This window comes from Musca autumnalis, unplaced genomic scaffold (assembly GCF_047663935.1).
Source record: "Musca autumnalis isolate F117 unplaced genomic scaffold, ASM4766393v1 scaffold_2, whole genome shotgun sequence".
Classification (NCBI taxonomy): Eukaryota; Metazoa; Arthropoda; class Insecta; order Diptera; family Muscidae; genus Musca; species Musca autumnalis.
In genome coordinates, this window is record NW_027411755.1 from 75,834,143 (window position 1) to 75,859,512 (window position 25,370).

At 34.7% G+C, this 25,370-nt stretch overlaps 1 protein-coding gene across 44 annotated transcripts in view; it reads right to left on the reverse strand.

Annotated features, from left to right (window-relative positions):
• Nckx30C (solute carrier family 24 member Nckx30C) overlaps nt 1-25,370 on the reverse strand; it is a 370,077-nt gene that overhangs the window by 282,202 nt on the left and 62,505 nt on the right. For 21 of the 44 annotated variants that reach the window (XM_073967999.1, XM_073968002.1, XM_073967996.1 and 18 more), the window contains exon 2: nt 21,772-24,922. In XM_073967999.1, the coding sequence (XP_073824100.1) occupies nt 21,772-23,308 (1,537 nt within the window). In that variant the 5' untranslated portion in view covers nt 23,309-24,922. Of the gene's footprint in view, nt 1-21,771; nt 24,923-25,370 lie in introns of those variants that run through there. The other 23 variants (XM_073968003.1, XM_073967993.1, XM_073967977.1 and 20 more) reach the window with 10 other exon arrangements.

The following is a 25,370-nucleotide window of genomic DNA, read 5'->3' on the forward strand; positions in this document are numbered from 1 at the left end:
TAAGTACCGGAAGCTGTAGACAGGTATTGTCCATCTTCGAACTGAAACTGAAGTTTGGACAAAGTATGACGTAGGCCCAATTTTTGACCAAATCGATTGATCAGTTCGAGAGTTGTCGTGCTCTCCAGCCACTACATATGGTGCCATAGGTTTTTTTACACCTTTTGGGCTGTTTTGTCAAGAAGTATTGACTTGCCCCTGAAAAAAATCTTACCGTCGTAATTGACGCAGCGAACGCAAGTTGCATCAAAAAAAAATCAAAGCTTTTCGGAAGCAGGTCTTAAAGTGAACTTATCCGAAATTTTGTGTGATAGGTACCCGAAGGAGTGGACAAATAAAGGACATATTCGAACCTGATCTATATCTGGTAGATATATTTGGATGTGTAAAGTATGGACCAAATCGGTCACTCCCTTCAAGAGTTATTGTGCGCACAATTTTTCCGAACATTTTTGAACATTTGTGGGCGAGGTACCTGCAGGAGGGGACCGATATGGCTTATCTTCTTACATAAACTATGTTTGGACAAAATATTACGAAGGCCAAATTTTGGACCAAATCGGCAGATCCATTCGAGATTTATCTTGCGCTCCAACTACGGAACACTGTATCATAGGGGTTTTTTGCACCTTTCAGGCTATTTTCTCAGGAAGTATGGACTTTCTTCTGAAGAAACTTGTACCGTCGTATGGGGCAGTGAATACAAGTTTGTTGCAATAAAAATCAAAGCGATTTGAGAGTCTATATTGGAACCTTTTCTAAGTCTGGTAGAAATATGTGATGTGAAAATATTGGATCAAATCGGTTCCGCCCTTCAAACTAAGTTTGGACAAAATATTACGAAAGCCAAAATTTGGACCGAATCGGTTGATCCATTCGAGAGTTATCGTGAGCTCCAGACAGACGTACGGACATGGCTAAATCAACTCCAAATTGTCTGAAACGGATTTCGTCCAAACATACTTGGGGCATAAAACCATTATTTCGATAAGGCACATTTTGCCCGTATGAAAGTGTATATAGCCTCGTTTGCATAAATGCTGAGGGTATACAAATATATAAGAGCGGCGCACAGTGGTTCAGGAATCGATTTTCCAATTTTCCCCAATTTGTTGTCGTCACCGTTTGGTACTTTCTATATGGGATTCAATAGTAAACATATTGAAACTAAGGAAACCAAAAAATTAGGTCAAATTATTGGAAGGTGTGGGCGTGGCGTGCTCCTAAATGCGACAATTTTTCGCAATTTTGGAAAATGCGTGATTTTTTTCAAATTTCTGGAGAAAGAAAAACTATTTCTCTGAAACTATAACAGATATTGTGAAAAAAAAAACAAATTGTTAGGTAGACAGGATTGTTTTCTTTAAGAACCATTTCAATCATTTACCGTAGCGTTTACAAAAAGTGAGCTATTTTATTTTTCCTCAGGTACTAAATTTTAGTGAAATTCCAATTTTAGTGGACTAGAACTTTTAGGGAACAGTTAGGAACAAAGTCCGAAACTGTCCTCTTTCAGCCCATATATACTTTTGCAAACACCCATTAAATACATTTTTAAATTTTTTGAAATTACATGGGTAAAAATCTGTATTTTTTGATACCGTTCCCCATATAAATTATAGCTTTTTACACAAATGGACATTTCTTTAATATATGGGTTTTTATAAGAGTTATATGAGTTTTATAAAAACCCAAGGAGTATTTTTATTCAATTCTGGTATAAAATCAAATTTTTGAAAAAACTTTTTAAAAAAAATTGTTTCCATTTTTTTTAATTTTTTGTATTTTTGTGGCTTGTTTGTTGGTGTTTGAGCATTTGTATATTGTTACAACATTTGAAAAAACTCAAAAACGCTCAGATTTTCATTCAAAATATAAAAAACTCCATTTTTTAATTTTTACCTTTATCGCATATTTAAATTTTTTATCAAAAACGAAAATTGCAAAAAAGTTGATTTTTTTGAATAGCTTGGATTTTAGGCCAATTGCGTGGAAATGCATAGGTCAAATGGACCTTTATAAGCGTGAAATGACAGATAGCAGAGAATACTATAACAAAATGCAAATACTATAAAAAACCCAAAATATTCGAAAACAAAAAACAATTTTTGCAACCATTTTTTGTGGCGTGTAAACAACCTGTGGCTTTATCTGGGTTAATAACTCCTCCATTCAAAACTTCGTGATCATCCAATAATTACGGACTGGACTTTGATAACAGACGGACACACAAAGCTAGATGGTTTTATCTCGTTGGGATATGAAAATCAAAAAACCAAACGAGGGGTCTATGACCTATATTTCGAGATATTAAATGATGTTTGGCAAATTACCCTCTACACATTGTGATCAAAAATAGATATTATCAATAAGTTTATCAATAGTTTACATCGTACTTATAAAACTTTGTCCTTCGTCTGTGCTTTAGTGGGAAAGCTAAGTGGTCTATTCGCCGACTACTATATGTATTGGATAATTTAGCGGAATTGGGACTTTAAAGTTCATGAGTTTTGGTGTTGGTTAAGAATCAATGAAAGAACTCTGAAAATATTTAATACCGCACGCGTTCTGAGAACTATGATCCGAGTATCTGCTCCTCGTACGTATGAATTCCACCCTTTATATAGAATTAGCATTTTACAAAATTATTACCAACTTACAGGAAATGTCAAATTGTTGAATTCCATTCCATAAAAACAGTCGTAAATCCATAGTTGGTTACCACGGGCTTTCATCGGGTAACTCATGGCCTGCGTGGTAAGTAATACTACTCTGTAATTAGTAGTAAAGGGAAAAGGAACGACGTCTCTTCCACAGAGAATGAAAATAAAAGTTTTTTTTTCCATTTGGTTGTGTGAAACATCAATATTATAGCTTTGCAGGTACTATCGCCTATAGATCTGGTAGAGGATACTGAAAGCATACAAAGATTATGGAAGGAAAGCATGGCAAAGATTCTGGTTTCAATTAGCAACCACGACAACGATTGAAAAGAAGCAATCCCAGACGATAAAATTGAATGTCTACCACAAGGCGGGTTTGGGACGTTAGAACAAAGAAGTAAAGTAAATCCAATTACTTTACTACTAAGCTACTATCAAATGCCGAATTCTTTAGAAATTAGACCCGGTCCATCCATGACGACATGCATATTTATACATATAAATGCCTCTGCCCTTAGTACAATAATTTCTTTCTCTCAATTATTACAATTGAATAAAAATAATGCACATTTTTAAGTACAAATTAAAGGAGAAAATAAGTACACACTTTAAGGCAATAAAATTTTATTTCAAAATTATAAAAAATAGTTTCTCAAGTCATTATCTTCTGTATGCTCAATAAACTAACCTAACTAACATTTTTTTCTTTGCTCTTAAACGACGTAATTTCGAACATTATGTCCTTAAAAACTTTTTCTTTTGCCATTTGCAATCGCGATTTTCAACAACAATGACATCATTTGCTGCAATTTCGTTTCGTATTTGCTTTTCTTTTTTTGCACAAACTTTGGTAAATAAAAGCAGTACGAAAGAAAGAAAAAAAACTTGTTCAAGGAGAATACAATTTATGCCAAATTTGTGCTCTTTGATAGAGCATGCAAAGACATTGCAAATAGCAAACCTTGTTAGGTCCTCTTCGAAAGTTCTTAGATGTAGGTATGTAGGAGCAGAAGAAGAAAAAAATGCAGAAAACAACTGAACAACAAATCGAACACATAATCAGCAAAGTGTGAGAAAAATCAGTAAACCAACGAATATTGAAAATCTAAGATTTTTTTGGCAAGACTTGTAAAGGGGATTTGTAAAGAAAACCATAGACTAGATAAGTGGGTAACATTTTTGAATAAAGTCTTTAAAATCTCTATGTTTGGAACTAAATATTTCAAATTTACAACATAATCAGAACTTGTGTATTTTTTTAGATGTTAGTCTGTAATAAGGACTACTTTCTCCAAATCGCTTACCAATCTAGGGGGTAACTAAATTCCCATTCACTTTTTATGCAAAGCTTAAGTCTACTTTACTGAGTGTGAATAAAAGCTAGTAGCATTGCCTCACCCACCTATTCAGAAACACATACATACATACATACAGCACTTCATAAAAGACCATGCATATTGCTGGCACCAATTGTAATTCTCGAAATGGTAGGAAGAACCAGCAGCACACAATGTGAGTGTTGCACACCATCATGTGATGTATTAAAATCAATGCCTTAAAATGGGGGTAAAGCAAGAAGGTTTGCTTAAAGCTAAGAACTTTAGATTTATGTTAGTTTAGCGCGCAAACAAAATAATAACGTCATCATTATTGCCACCACATTTGGTCATCACCAGAAATGACAAAAAAAAAAATAGTGACGAAATAGTTGGCAAAGGGTTTTTAAATGTACGTATTGCCTGAGGGTTATATTTATGTACGTTACGTCAAGTTCGGTAAAGCACGGGTATCAAATAGACCTGTAGATATCTCTTATTTAAGTCATTTTAGTTCAAGGACAATCGGCAGTTATTTGATATATAAATATCAAAGGTCGAAGTATTAGGAGTTCATTGTGAAGGCAACGTCGACCGACCGTGGGCGACATATGAGTGTCCGTACACATGGAATCACTGAAAAAATCGGTCATAAGAAATATTGAAAGAAAAATTAGAATACGGCAATGAAAACAAGTAAAAAAGTGTTAAGTTCAGTTAAGGCCGAACTTTTTATGCCCTCCACCATAAAACATTCTGAACTAAAACGAAATAATTATTTTCTATCCTGTCCACAATTTGAGGCGGAGTTATTCTGTGACCACTGATACCTAAATAAGGTAACAAATGCATATAGAAATGTCTTCACTCGGCTGGCAACCTTATATGGGGATAAATCAAAGTGTGGACCTATGTTGATAATTGTTACAGCTAGTTAGGTTGAAAATTTTAGCTAAAATTCTCAAAATATCGAAAATCGGGAGGTACCGTTAAATGGGGGCTATATCAAAACATGGACTTATATTGACGACTTTTAGTTTAGAATCTCAAATGTCAAATTACAGGTAGTTTGGTTAAAAATTGTACCTAAAATTCTCAAAATATCGAAAATCGGGAGGTACCGTTAAATGGGGGCTATAGCAAAACATGGACTTATATTGACGATTTTTGGTGGAGAAGTTTCATGGCCATTGAGAACCTCAAATGTCAAATTACAGGTAGTTTGGTTAAAAATTGTACCTACAATTTTCAAAATACCGAAAATCGGGAGGTACCGTTATATGGGGGCTGTACCAAAACATGGACCTATGTTGACGACTTTTGGTGGAGAAGTTTCATGAACACTGAGAACCTCAAATGTCAAATTACAGCTAGTTCGGCTAAAAATTGTAGCTTAAATTCTGAAAATACAGAAAATCGGTAGGTACAGTTATATGGGGGCTGTACCAAAACATGGACCTATGTTGACGACTTTTGGTGGAGAAGTTTAATGAACACTGAGAACCTTAAATGTCAAATTACAGCTAGTTCGGCTAAAAATTGTAGCTTAAATTCTGAAAATACGGAAAATCGGTAGGTACAGTTATATGGGGGCTGTACCAAAACATGGACCTATGTTGACGACTTTTGGTGGAGAAGTTTCATGAACACTGAGAACCTTAAATGTCAAATTACAGCTAGTTCGGCTAAAAATTGTAGCTAAAATTCTCAAAATACCGAAAATCGGGAGGTACCGTAATATGGGGGCTATACAAAAACATAGACCTATGCCCATATCTTTTAGAATATAAGTTTGTTGATCACTAGGAACCCTAAATATCAAATTATAGCTAATTCAGTTTGAAAATGTGACTAAAAACGTAAAAATACCTAAAATCGGGCGGTACCGTTATATGGGGGCTATACCAAAACGTGGACCGATATAGCTCACCATCGAACTTGACCTGCCTGCAAACAAATGACGCATCTTTCGAAAATTTCAGGAACCTATCTCCATTTTTGTGGATGCTAGAGTGACTACCACAGACGGACGGACGCACGGATCGACTCAGAATTTTACGCTGATCAAGAATATATATACTTTATAGGGTCGCAAATGGTTATTTCAATGCGTTACAAACGGAAAAACAAACTTAATATACCCTCCATACTATGCTGGAGGGTATAAAAAGCAGTAAGGAAAGGATCAAAGTCGGGCGGGGCCTACTATATGATAGCCTACACTACTCTGAATATGTAAAATATATGTGTATATGAGAGCTAAAACCAAATCTGGATCGATTTCGATATAATTTGGTACATTTATTTCTAGGCCAAATTCCATCACACATTCCAAATTTCAACAAAATTGGACAGATAAAAAGTGTTTATTGCAGTAAATACTAGTGTTGGGCAATCTCGTTCATTGAGCGGATCGATCTTTTTCATTCCGTTCACCAAAAAGATCCGGGTCGTTTACTTCGTTCGTTGGCTCTTTTTCGTTCAACAATACATTTGAATGTATTTTTTTCTTTTGAAGTCGTTCGTTCTCTGCTGCATATGACTCCGTCGTTCTTTTCACCGAATCGTTCTTTTGATAATGTTCGGTCACGAATGACACAACAGTTGTGTTACTTGCTTGTTTGTGTGCTAATGGGGGTGGTTTTGTTTCTGATCGTAGTGGTGGTGGTTTTGATATGAAAGAACCAGATGAACGAATGATGCAAAAGAATGATATGACCGAGATGTGCTACTGAATGAGATGAGTTACTGAGCGAGAGTAGCTCTCTGAATCATTGTTTGTTTTGTGTGGAAATTTGTGCTGCTTGCGCTAGCGCAGCGTTTGTTTAGAGTTTGACTGCAAAGCCAATGCTGCTAATTTTGTAAGCAGCAATGACTCGTCGTACGTGAAATCGGCCGAAGATGTATATGGGAGCTATATCCGAATCGGAACCGATTTCGATATAATTTGGCACATTTATTTCTAGACCAAATTTCAATCAAACATTCCAAATTTCATCAAAATTGAACAGATAAAAGGTGTTTGGTGCAGCAAATACGTCGAATCGACCGAAAATATATATGGGAGCTATATCCGAATCTGAACCGATTTCGATATAATTTGGCACATTTACTTCTAGACCAAATTCCATCACACGTTCCAAATTTCAACAAAATTGGACAGATAAAAAGTGTTTGGTGCAGTAAATACGTGAAATCGGCCGAAGATGTATATGGGAGCTATATCCGAATCGGAACCGATTTCGATATAATTTGGCACATTTATTTCTAGACCAAATTCCATCACACATTCCAAATTTCATCAAAATTGGACAGAGAAAAAGTGTTTGGTGCAGTAAATACGTGAAATCGGCCGAAAATATATATGGGAGCTATATCCGAATCTGAACCAATTTCAATATAATTTGGCACATTTATTTGTAGACCAAATTCCATCAAACATTTAAAATTTCATCGAAAATCGGACATATGTATATAGCGTGTTTGGTGCAGCAAATACGTGAAATCGGCCGAAAATATATGTGGGAGTTATATCCGAATCTGAACCGATTTTAATATAATTTGGCACATTTATTTCTAGACCAAATTCCATCACACATTCCCAATTTCACCAAAATCGGAGCTTGCATTTTCAAATCTAAATCAATTTCGATATAATTTGGCACATTTATTTCTAGACCGAATTCATTCACACATTCCAAATTCCATCGAAATCGGACATATGTATATAGCGTGTTTGGTGCAGCAAATACGTGAAATCGGCCGTAAACATATATGGGAGTTAATCCACATCTGAACCGATTTCCACCAAAAGCAATAACGTTCTTCCTATGGCTAAAAAATGATATTCCCAAATTTTCAGCTGATTCGAACAATAAATGCAACCCGTCGCGTTGCGAACGGAAGTACGGACATGCATAAATCGACTCAGAAAGTGATTCTATGTATATGCCCAAAAGGAACTATGGGTTTATCTCGTTTCCTTATGCATGTTACATACAAATGCACAAAAACACATAATACCCCTTACCACAGTGTGATGTAAGGTATAACAAGAACGATCCCAGTACTCACACAACATAACTCAAATGAGATCAAAAATCTTCATCTGGCCACTTCTCATGTTTTTTCTGCACTTTTGCTTTTGCAATCCACGAAAAGAAATTACCACCATAGTGACCCCATTAAAAATTTTTCGATCAAAATTGCTTTTTTTGCAACTTCATTTGCGCAGACATTCGACCATCATCAGCAAACATAAAAGCCATACCACAATGCCAAAGTGTATTTATGTGGCATTCTGTGCTGATTTTTTTTTTCGGAGGAAAATTCTCATAAAAAAGTTTATGAAGTTTATTTTATACCAAAGATTACTTCACACAATTGCCATTATTATATATATGTGTGTTTTTTTTTTCGAAAATGAAATATTTAGCAAAATGAACGGGGGCAAATAACCTTCAAATACGTTCAAACAATGAAATGACTTTAATTATATTTATGGGATACTGGATTTACCTTTTCTTGATTTCCTTAGAATAGGTAAAATCCGTGTACTCAACTAAAACTCAGTAGCAATGAAATGAAATGTTTTCTCCGTTTGTTTCTATTTTATACTTCACTTATTTACATAAATCCGGATTTTATTGCTGCTAAGACCAAATGACCATTATAACAACATTAACATTTATTTTTATTCGCCCATATTAATCTAAAATTATTCATTATGTCCCTTTATTTTAATGTCTCTCATTTATGCATGTGAAAGGCATTAAAATGTACTATCCTTGCATTTGAATGTGTTTTTAATTAAAATAAAACGAAATGGAAATTAGTACTACGAAATTGCTTTTTATTATTTCACAGAAGACAATTAAAAAGGTTAGAACAAAAATTTCAGTAAACTTTAGCAAAAAAAATATATATATCTTCAAGATAATTTTTTCATGGACATATCAGTAAAAAATTTACGTGATTTTCATATCAATAATATTTTATTTGCAACCAATTGTCAATCTTCTGAAATGAATACATACGATAAAAAAATATATCTTTAGCTGAGTATGTCAAATTTGAAAGAGATAATTTATTAATTAATGTATGATTTCCGTACAAATGTAACTGGCAACAAAACTTGGAAAATCGCTTTTTATTGACAATTTTCTGCGTGGAGATTTCCTACCCGCTGAGAGTCTGAAATGCCGTGTTAAATCCACTTCAGAAAGAAAATAAAGCAAACCTTTAAAAGAGCTCACATGGGACGTCATGGTTGTTCCCCAATAGAAAATCGAGTCTTCGATGACATTTTCGCCGACGATTCGTTAACGAATGTTACGAAATTGTCATGTACGACAACTTGCATAACCATGCCTTGCAATGTGTCTTGGCACAATCCGAATAATGCTCAAAAGTGTGATTTGAAACAATTGTACACATATTTATTCAAATATGTATACAATTTTTGATTTGTAATAAATGTAAAATTATAAAGTCACAAAAAACTGAAACCGCGTTAATGATTAAACAGTTTTTATTTATACAAACTGAATTATGTAGAAAATGGTATGTTAGCATAAATAGAATTAAATACTTTAAAAATAAATATAGCTATTTTTTGAATAGGTGCATTTAGGTTGAAGAACATTGAAAATTCCAGCGACTGTAAAATACAAGGTCTGTGGTATATGGTAAGATTTTAGAATATTTAGTGGATATTCACAATATTCATTTAAAATCATTCCTTTTTGCAGAATCCAAAAATAAAGGGAGGTCGCCTTTCGGTTGGCTAGGGAAGTGTAAGGCGTGGTAAAGCTGGAAGAAAATGGTGGATTGCAGAACATACGGGAGCTAAGTATTATTAACTGTTTAACTAATTTATTTTGTAAAAATTATATATTTTATAATTAAATAAAAATTTCACACACGACAAGATAAACGAAATTGTCTTTAGTTGGGTCATCGATGACTAGTAGCAAGACAAGGTCAGTGAAACATTCGTCGACGAAATACGGGGATTTTAGTCATCTAGATCGTCGTCGATGAAATACGGGGATTTTAGTCATCTAGATCGTCGTCGACGACAACTTCGCTTACCCTGTCGCCCAAGTTGTCGTGCATGAATACTGGGACACTTGTGTGAAAATGTCGTCAACGATTCCAAAGGGCTGTCTGCAAAGAGTCGTGAACGAATTGGAAATTTCGTGCACGATTCATCAATGTTGTCTTAAAGACACTTTCTACTGGGTCTTTCTAAAACATAGACCAATACTTTCACTGGTAAACATTTTTTAGGGCAATACTAAATTTATCAGCCGCACCCGAATATGTTTTTGCCATTCCGACCCTGAATATTATCCGACTGTCACCAAACTAAATAGGCTTCTTCCTCTCTGAAACCCCCCCAAAATTTCGTGACGATCACAATTGCGACCTGTAGCCCGATTAAATTAAATGGAAAAATGGGATGTATTAACGACTATTGCGATATCTACGTCGTTTGTCCTCTACGCCAACCTACTTTGCATCATTGTAAAGGTGATATTTTCTTCTTTCATAGACATGCTTTGCTTTTGGAAGGCCACCGCCCTGAGCTGTGATACTCGACATTACAATTGAAATCAAAACTAGGGTTGGATTAGCGACTATTGCGAAATTTCCGTTGTTTGTCCCCTACGCCAACCTACTTTGTATTGTTGTAAAGGCGAGGTTTCCACATACATTATCAGACTTTGCATTTGGAAGATTCTAATTAGCAGCGGAGATATTAGCATTAAAATATAACCTTGACTTTTTCTCCAATAAGTTTTTTGCCCATTCCAACCCCTGGATATGAACATCAATATGCTCCTTCCCCATCAACACCCAAACCAAACTTATAACACCCTCCCCACAAAGTGGTGTATACTCTACACAAGAAATCAATATTTCGAGGTATCACATTACTTAATAAAAAGAACTGGGAATTCCTCTATCAAGATTTGAAAACTTTTCTATCATGCTTGCGACATTTTGTAGCATGTAAACGTAGTTCTTTATAAACAAACTAAAACAATAAAGAAACAACCCATTTATATGTTAGACAGGTGTTCCGTTATATAACTGCTACATTGATATAATTTGCATCAAGTGAGAGGTCAAGAGTTGGATTTCAAGTTTAATTTTCGTAATTTGTCCGATTATGCCCCCCAGAATTAAAAATATTAATAAAAAAATTAAAATTTAAATATTTTTGCCACAAAAGTTATGGTCAAATTCACATGCTTAGTAAAGTCCGATCATTATCAAAAATTATTGGCACTATCCTTGACCAAAACTATTACCTCGTGAAAACATATGTCAGTATTGAACTATAACTGCGACCTCTAGCTCGATTACGGTTACGCTACCCCTAGCTTGATTACGGTTACGCTACCCCCAATTAAAACTAGACTGTAACTCTGTTATCTGACTACGTACATCAATATTATTTGAATCAATGGAAAGGTCAAGAGTTCATCTTCTAAATATAACTTACATGGGTTAAGCATATTTTTCAGTAATAGAGATATACCCAGGAATACCCACCACTCAATAACTAGTTATTCTACGACCACTAGAATAACTAGTTATTCTATGGCCAATAGAAGTTGAAAAATAACATAAACAAGTAAAAAAGTATCAGTCGACATTGCCGACAGAGATATACCCTCAGCCTGTGTGGATTGAAATACTTTTTTTTTCAAAACAATGTGGATAGGATTAAAGCCCAAAAATTTGCGGGGATATCGATTGATAGGGCTTTTTTGTAAACTGAGTTCCGACAATATTTAGAGTACCATTTTAGCGAATATTTTCGAACTTTTGTGGGGGAGGTATTGGAAAGTCCACTCCTTTCACCTTCGAATTTCATCTAATATTCGAAGAAATATTACGATATCCAAAGTGTGGACGAACGCAGTATTCGGTTCGAGCTCTCCAGTCACTACATATGGTGCCATATGGGCTTTTTTCTCAAGAAGTATGGACTTGCTGACCTAGCTGCTTCAACAAAAATCAAAGTGATCCGAGAGCAGGTCTTAAAGTGAATTTATCAAAAATGTGTGTGGGAGGTACCCACCGGAGTCCATATTCGACCTGACCTATACCTGCTGGATATATTAGGATGTGTAAAGTATGGACCAAATCTGTCACTCCCATCAAAAGTTATCGTACGCACAATTTTTCCGAACATTTTTGAACTTTTGGGGGGGAGGTACCTGAACGAGTGAACGAATATGGCTTATCTTCGAACTTAAACTAAGTTTACGCAAAATATTACGAAGGCCACATTTTGGACCGAAACGGCAGATCCACTCGAGAGTTATTTTACGCTCCAACCACTACACAAGGTGTCATACGGGTTTTTTGCACCTTTCAGGCTATTTTCTCAGGAAGTATGGACTTGCCCCTGATGAAACTTGTACCGTCGTATGGGGGACAGTGAATATAAGCTGCTACAACACAAATCAAAGCGATTCGAGAGCAGGCCCTAAACTGAACTTTTCCGAAATTTTATGTGGGAGGTACCCGAAGGAGTGGACCGATTGAGTCCATATTGAAACCTTATCTAAGTCTGGTACACAGTTCACGATGTACACAGTATGGACCAAATCGGTTAATCCCTTCAAGAGTTATCGTGCGCACAAATTTTCCGAGCATTTTCGAACTTTTGTGGGGGATGTACCTGAAGGAGTAGACCGATATGGCCCATCTTCGAACATAAACTAAGTTTGCACAAAATATTACGATAACCAAATTTTGAACCAAATCGGTTCATCTGTTTGAGAGTTATCGTGCGCACCAGCCAGCCAGCCAGACAGACGGACATTGCTAAATCGACTCCAAATTATCTGAAACACATTTCGTCCAAACATACTTGGCGTCTAAAACCATTATTTCGATGAGGCACATTTTGCCCGTATGAAAGTGTATATACTAGAGTTGGGTGATCTAGTTCCTAGTTCCTTGTACTATGTAGTTCCAAAGCGTATGAGTAACATCATGAAATGTAAAGTGTATAGTAAGTATACGCTGTTTGTTCAAAGAAAAAATGTGGGCCATTGGAACTGCGAAGTGAACGAGATAGTTCCATATAGTTCCTTTGGCACAACTCAAATATATACCCTTTCTATCCTAAAGGCTGAGGGTATAAAAACGTATGTTCTTCTTTTTAGAATATTTGAGGTGGAATTTGTTTTCAATTTCAACACACTTCATATTTTTATTATATTTTATTCCGTTGTCTGCTGGATTTGATCTTGCGAACATCTGATTTGTAGCCGAACACACTACACACTAGGCCACGCGTACGAATATTAAGGGTTGTTTAAACGCTTACATATGCGTGCATGTGCACCACCAACTGTTCTTTGTTTTGTTTAACAAAAAGTAACCGGCCGACGGTGAGCGTTGAACACTAGAGCTATGACTTTTTTACAACCTCATATCCCTGTATGATAACGTGATAAGTTTCTATATAAGATTACATAAAATTCTAATTATAAGGTGATTCGGTAAAAAAACCTCACGCACAAAATGATTTTAAAATTTGAAATAAGAGAATAATGGGCAATTTTTGAAGTCACTCTAAGCACATATATAATTGAAAATAAGCTTTAGAGCCCCATGAGGTAACCAAACTGACATTACATTTATTTCTCTATAATTAAATTTTCTTTAATTCTGAGAATCATAAAAATTATTTTTACAACAGGAAATAATTTTTTCAACAAAATATTTGTTTGATATTTTAATGGAATAAACCTGATTTTAGTGATTAATAGGCAAAAGTTTATTCATCCGTGCTACAGGAAATCAGTTTGGAAAAAAATTTCGAAAGTCATAACCCTATTGAACACACAACCCTCTGATTTGTAGTCGGACACACACGCTCTGTGCCACAGGACTCATAACTTAGTAAGGAGTAACATAAGTACTTAATTTTGTTTACATTACTTTGTAATGTGTTACGAAAGTGATATGTATGTCAAAAACTCCTTGTAGCTCCTTTTCTGTTGACCCTTTGACTTCATTGGAAAGGTAGGAAAATTTCAAGAAGCTACCTGGAATCTTAGGTCCATAGCTTTATCGTAACCCAATTTAAAATGCAAAATAAAATGTAAAAGGCCTGACCAGAACGGAGGGTTAATCTCGTCGAGATATGCATTTTGGTATACCACATGGGGGTTTTACGACGAATATTTTCCAGTTTTACATGAACTTTTCGAAAAACATGCTTATAATACCCTTTTCAACAGCAATCTTGGTTCGTAAATTTGACAAAAAATCCTCGAAATGCATAATGGAGTCAAATCTGCATAATAGAGTCAAACCTGCATATGAATATGAAGTAAGATTTCTTTCTTCTGGGAACACGAAATTCCAATTAACAACCAATTCTGTAGAAAAATGTGACTAAATCCTCAAAAAACCTAAATCTGGTAGCACCCTAATATGGGCGCTATACCAAAACGTGGACCTATACTGTCTATTGTTATTTATTTAACGAACAGTAAATACCAAATTGCAAAAAATCAGGAGTACTGTTCTGTGGGGGCGGTATCAAAACGTGGACCTGTACCGAGAAACTTTTGGAGGAACGTATTGTAACTCTAACGAAGACTAAATACAGAAATTCAGCCATTTAGAAAAGCTAAAATTTTGTCCGCTTGACTTTCATGTATGGACAGAAAAAAGTACCGACTACATAACTGAAATCCATTTTCCCTAAAGATTGTTCATTTAAGGGTTATCAGAATCTTGTGAACTTTTTTCGGAAAGTACAAGCTTGCCGAAAAAATAGGCCCTTTTTCGGAGTTTCGAAGGAAGTCTTTTTCATGACAATCTGCACCTTTGCCAATAAATTTTATAGTTTTATTTCTAGAGAATTCGATTATTGGATATTCGGCTAATTGAAGCTACACCAAAATATGGCGCCGTTATATGGAGACAATAACATTGACCTGTGTCAATAATTAAGGGGAATTTTATTTCATTAAGAAATCCAAATGTTAAATTACAGCCAAAATGTTTGAACCTTTGTGGGGGAGATACCAAAAGGAGTGGAACGATATAGTCAAGTTCGAAGATATTCGAAGTATTATTGGTAGAATTATTAGGACCAAATTGGATTCTCTGTTCAAGAATTATTCTGCGCACTAGTAGTTTTAGTTGTGCCCGTATGTTCGATCCGAGTCTGGTTTTGGCAAGACAGGAAAACCAGCCTTATGAATCACTTCAAATTGTGGTCCAATCAAACATCAAATTAATTATAAAATGTTCGTTGAAAGAACCCCGCAATCAATCATTACAATCCTCTACTGGATTTTGCTTCTATCTTAAATGAAAATGAAAAATAATGTTTATATTAGTAAAAAAATCATTCCTAATTAACAATAAAAGTCCATCCTTTAGAAAATCAGAATAATACACTTCTAGCTGTTTTAAGTTAATAAAATTTCACAGAATATTATTCACCCTTATTACGGTTGGCGTAGTCGTAGACGTTCAAGTGACGTAGACGTTGTCGTATGCGTAGACGTTGGCGTAGTCGTAAGATACATTTTTATATGATGAAAAATTATATACAACGACATTTTTTGTCTTTTATAGCATTTTATGTCCTTAAAAAATCGAAAGAAATACATTTGTAATTGCCAGAACGCATTTCTTGGTTTAAATACAACATTTATTTTTTTTTGATATGTACGACAAATCGGTATTACGTATGGCGTTGAAATACGAGGAAAGAGTCGTGACCGTTTTTGTAAACGACAGCATATAAAAATAAAAACAAATTAATTTCAAAAGAATTTTTTTGGCAATGATTGTTAAAATATATTGGAAAATAGCTATAATAAATACAAATTTTACTACTTTGATTCATTTGCGTAAGATAAATTTCGTGTCCTTATCAGATGACAAACTTTCTATTGAACATTTGTTAGAGTACTCATATAACGATTGATGCAATGTAAATTTCTTAGTTCTTGCTCAAAAGATGATTTCAAACGAATTGTTTTACAATTAAAAAATATATATTTTTTAAATTTTGTATGAGAAAAAAATTGTCGTTGTCGTAAATGTTACGTGGTACCAAAAAATATCCCTACGACAACGACTACGCCAACGACCTCAAAAACGTCTACGCCAAACACTTATTTTGATTGTAAAAACTATAGGGTTAGTTTTTCTTCTGAATTAAAAGTTTAAAAATGATCTACTAATAATTCTAATTATGTTTGTTACCAAAAGAATTCTTTAAAAATTGAAATTTTTGCTTTTTTGTTCAAAAACATACATAATACCAATTAGACGTTACGACACGTCAGCTTGCAATTTTGGATACGACAACGCCAACCGTAATAAGGGTGATTAAATCATAAAAATGTAAAGAAAAACGTTTATTAAGAATAGTAATTTATGGAAAGAGTTAACAAGAAAAATCTCCAACTAAAAACCAAGTAAGAGTAAATAATCAGAAATAAAAAAAGAAATACAAAATAATCTGAATTGGATGAGTTTATTAAATAGAATATCCACTTTTAGAGAAGAGGGTTAGAAGTTAATGAATGAATTAATAAAATTTGATTGTCCGCCTAAAACGAATACTTTTTTACTTACAATTTGTAAAACATGCTTTATTGTATTTTTATATTTGGGTGGATTCCTTGCAGTAAAATTTTTTTACAGCGTAAGAAGACTTAGTTTTCCAAAACCAAATTTCTATGACATATTTTTGTGATGTCTGTATCAGAAACTGTAAGAATCTACAAAATTTTACTACAATAACAAAATAGTAGATTCTTGCAGTTCTGGAACTTGTTGTCAAATTTAAACAATATACAAAGACATAGAACTGTAAAGACTGGAAATGATGCATAATGCACAAATGTTTATGAAACAAAGTATATAAACATTTTACCAACAACAGGGGTATGTTAATGATAAAATCCCCATTAAAGCGCAATTCGGCTTATACAAATTGTAGGAAAGCAAAAAGTTGGACTCGGGACTGTAATCCATAGCAGTTTCCAGTTCATTGAATTTGAACTTGGCGGTTTAAAACGCCTGAAATGATGAACTACTTAACATAATGCTGTTATGATATCGTAACAACAGAGCTTAACTCCATCTATTGACAAATGTTAACAATTGAGTTTTCATATCTTAATGAATTTACATCTTTGCTCACATATTAACGAAAGTTGTATTGCCTCTACAAGCGGGGATTTACTGCGCGGCTTATCGTTCGAACTTGGAGGAGGTTACATATCATTGATATGAAGAAGTCTTTCTGGGAAATGGTTTTTTCCGAATGATATATTTTTTTCTCAAAAAATATATGTCCCTAATGTACGTCGAAATAGAAATAAATGTATAAAATGTCATATGAAATTTGACACTAACGTTACAACCCAGTTCAGTCAGCTGTGTATTGCTGCTACCTTTTCTTATTCTACCATGTATTTGAATCATGGGGAAAGCACTGAAAGTAATTAAAAAACAAAGTCTTTTTGACAATATATTGTTTTTTCGTAAATTTCGACACATCAAAATAACGTGTTTAAAATTGTCCATTTAATATCATCGAAAGTTTTACATTTGTGTGTATGTACTTTAATGTAATAAGGACTGTTAAAACAAGCTTCTGCACACAAATTTCAAATAGATCCGAGACGCATTTTCCCAAATTTTTTGTCGGGGTTCATATTCCAACCTGATACAAGACTGGATGAAATAATACGAAGTTCTAACTTTGGAACAATCAGAAACTCCCTGCTAGAATTATGTTGCGGATTTGCCATTTTAGTTGGTGCCGTCAGGATTCTTGGAGCTTTTATGCCATTACCTCAAAAAATATTAATTATACCATCGTAAAGGGGGCTACAGGGACAACCCGTCGAAAAAATTACAAACGATCTGAAAGTTCACTTTTTTCGAATTGTGTGTGGGAGGTAACAGAAGGAGTGGTCCGATATGGTCCATATTTGTACCCGATCTATACCTGGAAGAAATAATACATTGTGCAAAGTTTAGACCACATCGATTCCAAATTTTAATGGGCATTTTCTGAAAGCACATATTGAGCCTACAAAAACCTTAATTGGGTTTTTTGTTGTTAGATCGGGTTTGGATTTTATGTCCTCATTTAAACCGAGCTAAAATGAGCCTTTTTTGTAATGATCGGACCTTTATTTCCGAAACTAATAAGAATTTTGATTTTCAGTCTTCAACAATATTGTAGCCCTAAAGTAGTAGAACAGACGAACTAGGAAAAGTTGCATCTAGCGAATCAAACTCGTTAAAATATAGAAAAGTTTACATAATTTCTGGAATTCTGGTCAGTAGCAACTAAACTGTTGGGAGTTGAACCAAGTAGCCATTCGAAAAATTTTCCAAATAATGTGACAATCAATTCTTCAGAACATTCCGAAACTCTAAAATGGTTATTTCATGTTGTTTAAGAGGTATTTCATAACATACTTTCTACAAAACTTATTTCAAACAAGTAAAAAAGTATCAGTCGGCTTTGCCGACAGAGATATACCCTTAGCCTGTGTATATTGAAACAATTTTTTTTCCAAAAAACGCATGTATTTAGGGAGTTTTAAAAATTTTGGGCGTTTGAACTGACAAAAATGTTGATTAAGATTTAATATCAAAAGTTTTGCGGAGGAGATACTAAAAAGAATGGATCTCCAGCCACTACATATGGTACCATAGGGGTTTTTTAGAACTTCAGGGATGTTTGCTCAAGAAGTATGAACTTGCCCCTGAAACAACTTTTACCACCGCAATTGAGGCAGCAATGCAAGTTGCTTCAACAAAAATGAAAGTGATTCGAAAGCAGGTCTTAAAGTGTACATGTATCCGAAATTTTGAGTGGGAGGTACCGGATGGAGTGGACAAATATAGTCCATATTTGAACCTGATCTATATCTGGTAGATATATTAGGATGTGTAAAGTATGGACCAATTCGGCCACTCTCTTCAAGAGTTATCGTACGCACAATTTTTCCGAACATTTTTGAACTTTTGTGGGGGACGTACCTGAAGGAGTGGACCGATATAGCTTATCTTCGAACTTAAACTATGTTAGGACAAAATATTACTAAGGCGAAACTTTGGACCGAATCGGCAGACCTGTTCGAGAGTTATTTTGCCCTCCAAACTCCTCACACGGTGTCATAGGGGTTTTTTGCAACTTTCAGGCTATTTTCTCAGGAAGTATGGACTTGCCCCTGATGAAACTTATACCGTCGTATGGAGGGCAGTGAATACAAGTTGCTAAAGCAAAAATCAAAGCGATTCGAGAGATGTTCCTAAACTGAACTTTTCCAAAATTTTGTGTGGGAGGTACCCGACGGAGTGGACCGATTGAGTCCATATTAAAACCTGATCTAAGTCTGGTACTCGCTCCACGATGGGCAATGTATGGACCAAATCGGTTACACCCTTCAAGAGTTATCTTGCGTACAAATTTTCCGAACATTTTCGAACTTTTGTGGGGGAGATACCGGAAGGAGTGGACCGATATAGCTCATCTTCGAACTTAAACTAAGTTTGGACAAAATATTACGAAAGCCAAAACTTGAACCGTCTCGGTTCATCCCTTCGATAGTTATCGTGCGCTCCAGCCAGCCAGACAGACAGACGGACGGACATTGCTCAATCGACTCCAAATTGTCTGAAACACATTTCGTCCAAACATACTTGGGGTCTAAAACCATTATTTCGATGAGGCACATTTTGCCCGTATGAAAGTGTATATACCCTTAATAGCCTAAAGGCTGAGGGTATAAAAATGTTCACACAGGCTGTATATTCTCATGTTGGGGATATCAATGAATTGTTGAAATATTTACCAAATTGTTATTGAAAAATTTGTATCTAGGCCATAGAGGCATTTTACAACAATATAATGTTCTGAAGAGTTGTGTATTACAATCCAGCGAATATTTTTCCATAAGGTAACATTAAGAAAAATTTAACAGTTTGGGAGATAAGATAAATTATGAAATTTGAGGCGATAAATGCAGTTTATCGAGTTCACTATTCCTCCAAATATATCTTCTTGCTCCTATCTAGTTCAAGTTTGCTGCAGAAGTCAAAACAAGATTCATATTTGTTTCAGAGATACAACCCCAATTTGTTTTAAAAATTCGATATTTAACCATGTTTAGATGAGGCCATAAAATCCGAACCCGATCTAAGAAAACAAAACCCAAATATGGTTGTTGCCTATTGGTCCTCTACTTTCATAAAATTCTGGACAAAAGTTGTTTGCACGCGATTGGCTCAAAAATGCTGCACAGTGAAATTGAAACTTTGGGGGGGAGGTACCCGAAGGAGTGGACCGATATGGCCCATCTTCGAACTTAACTAAGTTTGGGGAAAATATTACGAATTGCAAAATGTTGTTTTAATCGGTTGATGCGTTGGAGAGTTATCGTGTGCACCTGCCAGACAGACGGACAGACAGACCGACGGACGGACATGGCTAAATTGACTCCCATTTGTCTGAAACGAATTTCGTCCAAACATACTTGGGGTCTAAAACCATTATTTCGATGAGGCACATTTTTGGTCGTATCAAAGTGTAGGGCTTGGGGTTAGCATAAATGCTGAGGGTATAAACACTTGAAACTATTTTGGGAGTTATGTCCGTTTGGTGTGAGTCACGGACTATACACCAAATTTCTATCAAATTCGGTGTCGGAATGTTGCTCTAACCAAATACCGAAAATCGGGCGGTGCCTTTCTATGGAGGGCTAAATCAAAGCTTGGACCCAAACTTTTAGTTTTTTTGTCCTCTAGATTGTAGTCAAACAATAAGAATTTGTACCAAAATTGCTCTTACTTTTGTTTATATGAATTCGCGACATAGTGGGTTTAATGAGAATTTGGGTATAATGAGAAGTTTTGCAAGGATATTTTATTTATCTTTTCATGGCCAATGGACAGTGTAACAAAATACACACATGTATGTACGTAAAATGCACCTTAACAGAAAATTCATAACTACCCAGCAAAATTTGAAGGAAGAGGTTCCATGCGAATACGTGATTTCATGGCATCTTTTGCATTGGTTCAAACGAAGTCGTGAAAGATCCGATCTTTTTATCAGCATTTGAACCCATGCAAAGGAAGTCGTGAAAGATCCGATCTTTTCATCTAAATATATAACATTAATTATTTACAATAGGCTTGATGTTTTCGGAGAATCGAAATCACAACCAACGTTGTTAAAATTCTCATCGTAATGATAATGTCATTGCAAAGGGTTGGTGAAAATGACATTCCAAAGCATTGGTGGAAATGACATGTGTTGGATCCAAAAATTAATAGCATCTTTTGGGTTCACGCTCATATAAAACTCATCGATGAAGATGCTAAAAAGATGACATGCCAGATCACTTGCACCCATGATTGAAAGGAAATTTCTTTTAAAGAAAATTGTAAATGATTCGGCCGAGTAAAAAGGTCATTAATTTTATTTAATCAAATTTGAGAACACTTTTTGAAATCGGAATAATTTAATTAATAATTTGAATCTTTCGGTTTGTAATTCGAGAATTTGAATTTGAAATTTGATTTATATTAGTTCAAAGGTTTACATTTCACATATTGGCAGGTTTAAGCTTTACGCTTAACTTGGGATACAAAAAGAGTAAAACTCCAAAATATTGGAAAACTAATGAATAATGGATTAATTTCCTGCTATTTTAAATTGGAACATATTATTTAAATCCAAAACTAGTTTCCAAACTTACCATTTCCATCCTTTTCATAAGAACCACGATCCATATCTTCTTCAGCTGCATCCTCTTCTTCGACTATATTCAAATTTTGTTTTTCATCGTCGAATAATTGCTCTTCGGAATCGGTTAAATATTCCGTACCCTCTTCATTCGATGTTTGCGATGATACACCCTGATAAGAGGGTGGTGTTAACAACATGCCCTCTTTATCAATTTGGACATTATCGGCACCAGCAGCATAGGCAATATTGGGTTTATTATTATGATGTTGTTGTTGTTGTTGTTGTTGCTGTTGATTATGTTCCTGATGCTGTTGCTGCTGCTGTTGTAGTTGTGTGGCCGATTTGGGTTTGGCCGCAGAGACCATATGATCATGTGAAGGTATTATTAAGAGTATTGAAAAGAATAGCAATGCATAGACAAGACGTGAGGTGCCATTTGATGAGAATACTGATGACGATGACGACGACAACGATGATGATGACGACGACGACGACATAGTTGCTGTTATGTTGTTTTTGTTGTGATTAGATGAGTTATAGAGTTGCCTATAATTAGTTATGGGAATTTGTTCATTATTTTTTTCTTCTCCTTCTGCATCATCATTATCATCAGCTTGATTCGATTTTATTCGATTATTTTTCAAAATTTTATTTAATGATAATACTAATTTGTTGTTGTTGCTGCTGTTGTGTTTATTTACAAAAGTAATGCTTAGAAACGATAACAACAATGTTAACAATAGCGTTGTTAATTGTTTAGCAACTTTGTTGAAATAGACAAATGTTGCTGGCACATTTGATCGACGACGAGCTGCCCTAGCAGATGATGATGGTGTTGTTGTTGCTGTTACTGCTGCTGCTGCTGTAGCATTGGCTTGTTGTCCTATGGCTTTATGAGGCCTTAGACGACCTCTTCTCCGTCGACTATTAAAATCTAATGATTCTTTTATGGATTTTGGAATTAAGTCAATTATTGGCTTTAAAAGCGACATTGCATAGTGATCAAGCAACATCTTGCTTAAATGTTGTTGCTGCTGCTGATGCCACTTTGTTGCTGCTCTTGTTGTTTCTGTTAAGAGAGAAGGTGTTTGGTTTGAGATTTGTGCCTTCATTTTTGTTGTTAAATCAAGGGAGTCATTATTATTAAATTTCACATCATCCAAGGGCTTGACAACATGCCATATTTGTCTGCCCTGAGATGAGTTCTGGTTGTTGGTTTGTTTTTGTGCATTGTTTGACCCATTTCTTAAGGTCGGAATGAAAGTAGTAGTTGCTGTTGGTAGCCGATGTGGTAGAGAGCTATGCACGGCAACATTTTCATTAGTTTTTGTTAATTGCGATTGTTGGTTTGTTTCCGGATCACTGCCACCATTATGCAGAGGGCCAAATGTTATCCTTTCAACAGAGTCCAATATTTGGAAATTGGTTGATGATGATGGTATCTTTCCCAGGCGTTCATGTTGTCTTTGGGCGGGGGGCGTTACCGTTTGAGTGTCTGCTAATGTTGTTGCTGGCGTTAGACATGTTGCGTTATGTTGCTGCAACATTGGACCCCAAGTAAAGGTTTAGAGCAAAGCTAAGCTGCGTTTTTTAGTCTAGCAATCGTCAATAATTTGTGCAATTTTTTTTTTTTTTTTTTGGAAATATATTTTATTCGGTTATGGATTATTTGTTGGAAAATTTGTTATGTTTGTTTTTCTTCTTATTTATATATTTTATTTTCTTTGTGTTGTTGTTATTTTTTCTTATTTCTGGGGATAATTAAACCGTTTGTTATCGTTGTCGTTGCTTGGTAAGGTATTCTTGTTTACATTGTTTAGTTGTTATCGAAGGATTGGGGGCAAATGGTGGCTTCTTAAGGGTTAGCAAATTTTATTTATTAGCATAATTATATATATTTTTGATGATTTTTTTTTTAAGAATTGTTGGTTAATTATTTTTGTTTAGGGTACAGGTGCCTTTGGGATGTTGTTTGTCCTGCTGTCATTAACAAGAATGGATTATGTTAAAAAAAGAAATATTATTTTTGTTATCGTAAATATTAAGTTGTTGTTTTGTTTTTGTTTTTTTTTTTTTTTTACTTATAGTTTCCTTTGTAATTATAACACTTGGCTATTTTATAACACTTTATTTTAATAACGCTTTGATGTTTAGCATAAATTTCTATACTTTTTTCTTATCACATTTCTCTTAGCGCATTATTTTCGCTGTTTCATTTTTTTCTTGTATACAACATTCTTTTCATTTACTTTCTTTCTATGCGTTTGAAAACAGCCATTCAAAACGAATGGTGTGTGTATAACAGGCGAGCTCTAGCTCACAAATGTTTTGTGTAATCATGTAGGCGCGTGTTGTGCTCACCGAAAAAATTTCATTTTACTGAGTTTATACTTCTCTTTATCACAAAAAGGGCACACACACACAAATACGATGAAATTAGTAACAGAAAAAGTAAAAAAAAAAAATAACAACACAAATTATTCTTGCGAATCCTTAAAGTATGCACTATTTTTTTAACAATTATACACCATAAGAACCTTTTTCATTTGAAATTCTTGTCAATAATACCATGCACCCAAACAGCCTTTTTCGTAAAAAGGCTGGAAAATTTTTTCTTATTTCTTCATAGCACTTTTTTGATTTTTTTCCACTATTTTCTCTACAAAAAAATTGGTTTTAGTTTTGCTGCTCCTTGGCCGCCTTTGGAGCTAGCAGGCTGGCAGTCATTTAAGCAAAAGTTTAGTAATAATTCCTTTCTTTTCTGTTAACGACAATGGGGACGTTGTGTTTCACTCGCGAGTTCTAAACGTTATGATAACTCGTTTATTTTTCTAGTTTTCGTTAAGCTATTTTATACATTGTTATAGCATAGCTTCTAGGCGCACGCTTTTTCCACAAACACACACATATTCTCTCGAGCGCTCTCTCTCTCTCTTTCTCTTTATGTCTTCATCGCCTAGTATTTAATAGAGTGTATGCGCGGTAAAGAGTACACATGTTTGCGTGATAGAAAGTTTAATTTTGTGGGAGAATGTAAGCTATGCCAAGAGTTTATTTGAATTTTTAGGCATTAGCTTTTGTTTCTCAATGCCTCTTGAGTGCTGCAGTAGCTTTTGTGAGAAAATTTGAGTAATTTGTTCGCCATCGAGTTGATTATAAATCTGTAAGAGAAAGAAGAAGAGAATTTATAAATGAGTTAATTTCTAAACAGTGGCTAAAGGAATATATTTTGGCAAAGTATTTAAATAATACAATTTTAAAAACAAAGGAATATAAATAAAAATTATTAGATTATTTATGTATATCTTCTTGGAATTTGTTGCAAAATGTTGTTCGATAACTATCTGTAAGATAATTGCTGCTTCGTTTCACAGGATGATTATGATTGTGTTAAGCAGAGTTTCCTGCTAATATACAAATTTCTAGAAGGACATGTCATGTCACATGCAAAAACAATTATGTACCTCCATAGACAATATAATTAAAAATCTTTGACTTAAAGGTTAGATATCGTCAGGGATTGCACAACCGTTTAACTGAAATTCAGAAACGTGTCTGTCGTTTTTGATATTAAATTTATTTACGTTTTTCAATGTGAGCAAAATTATA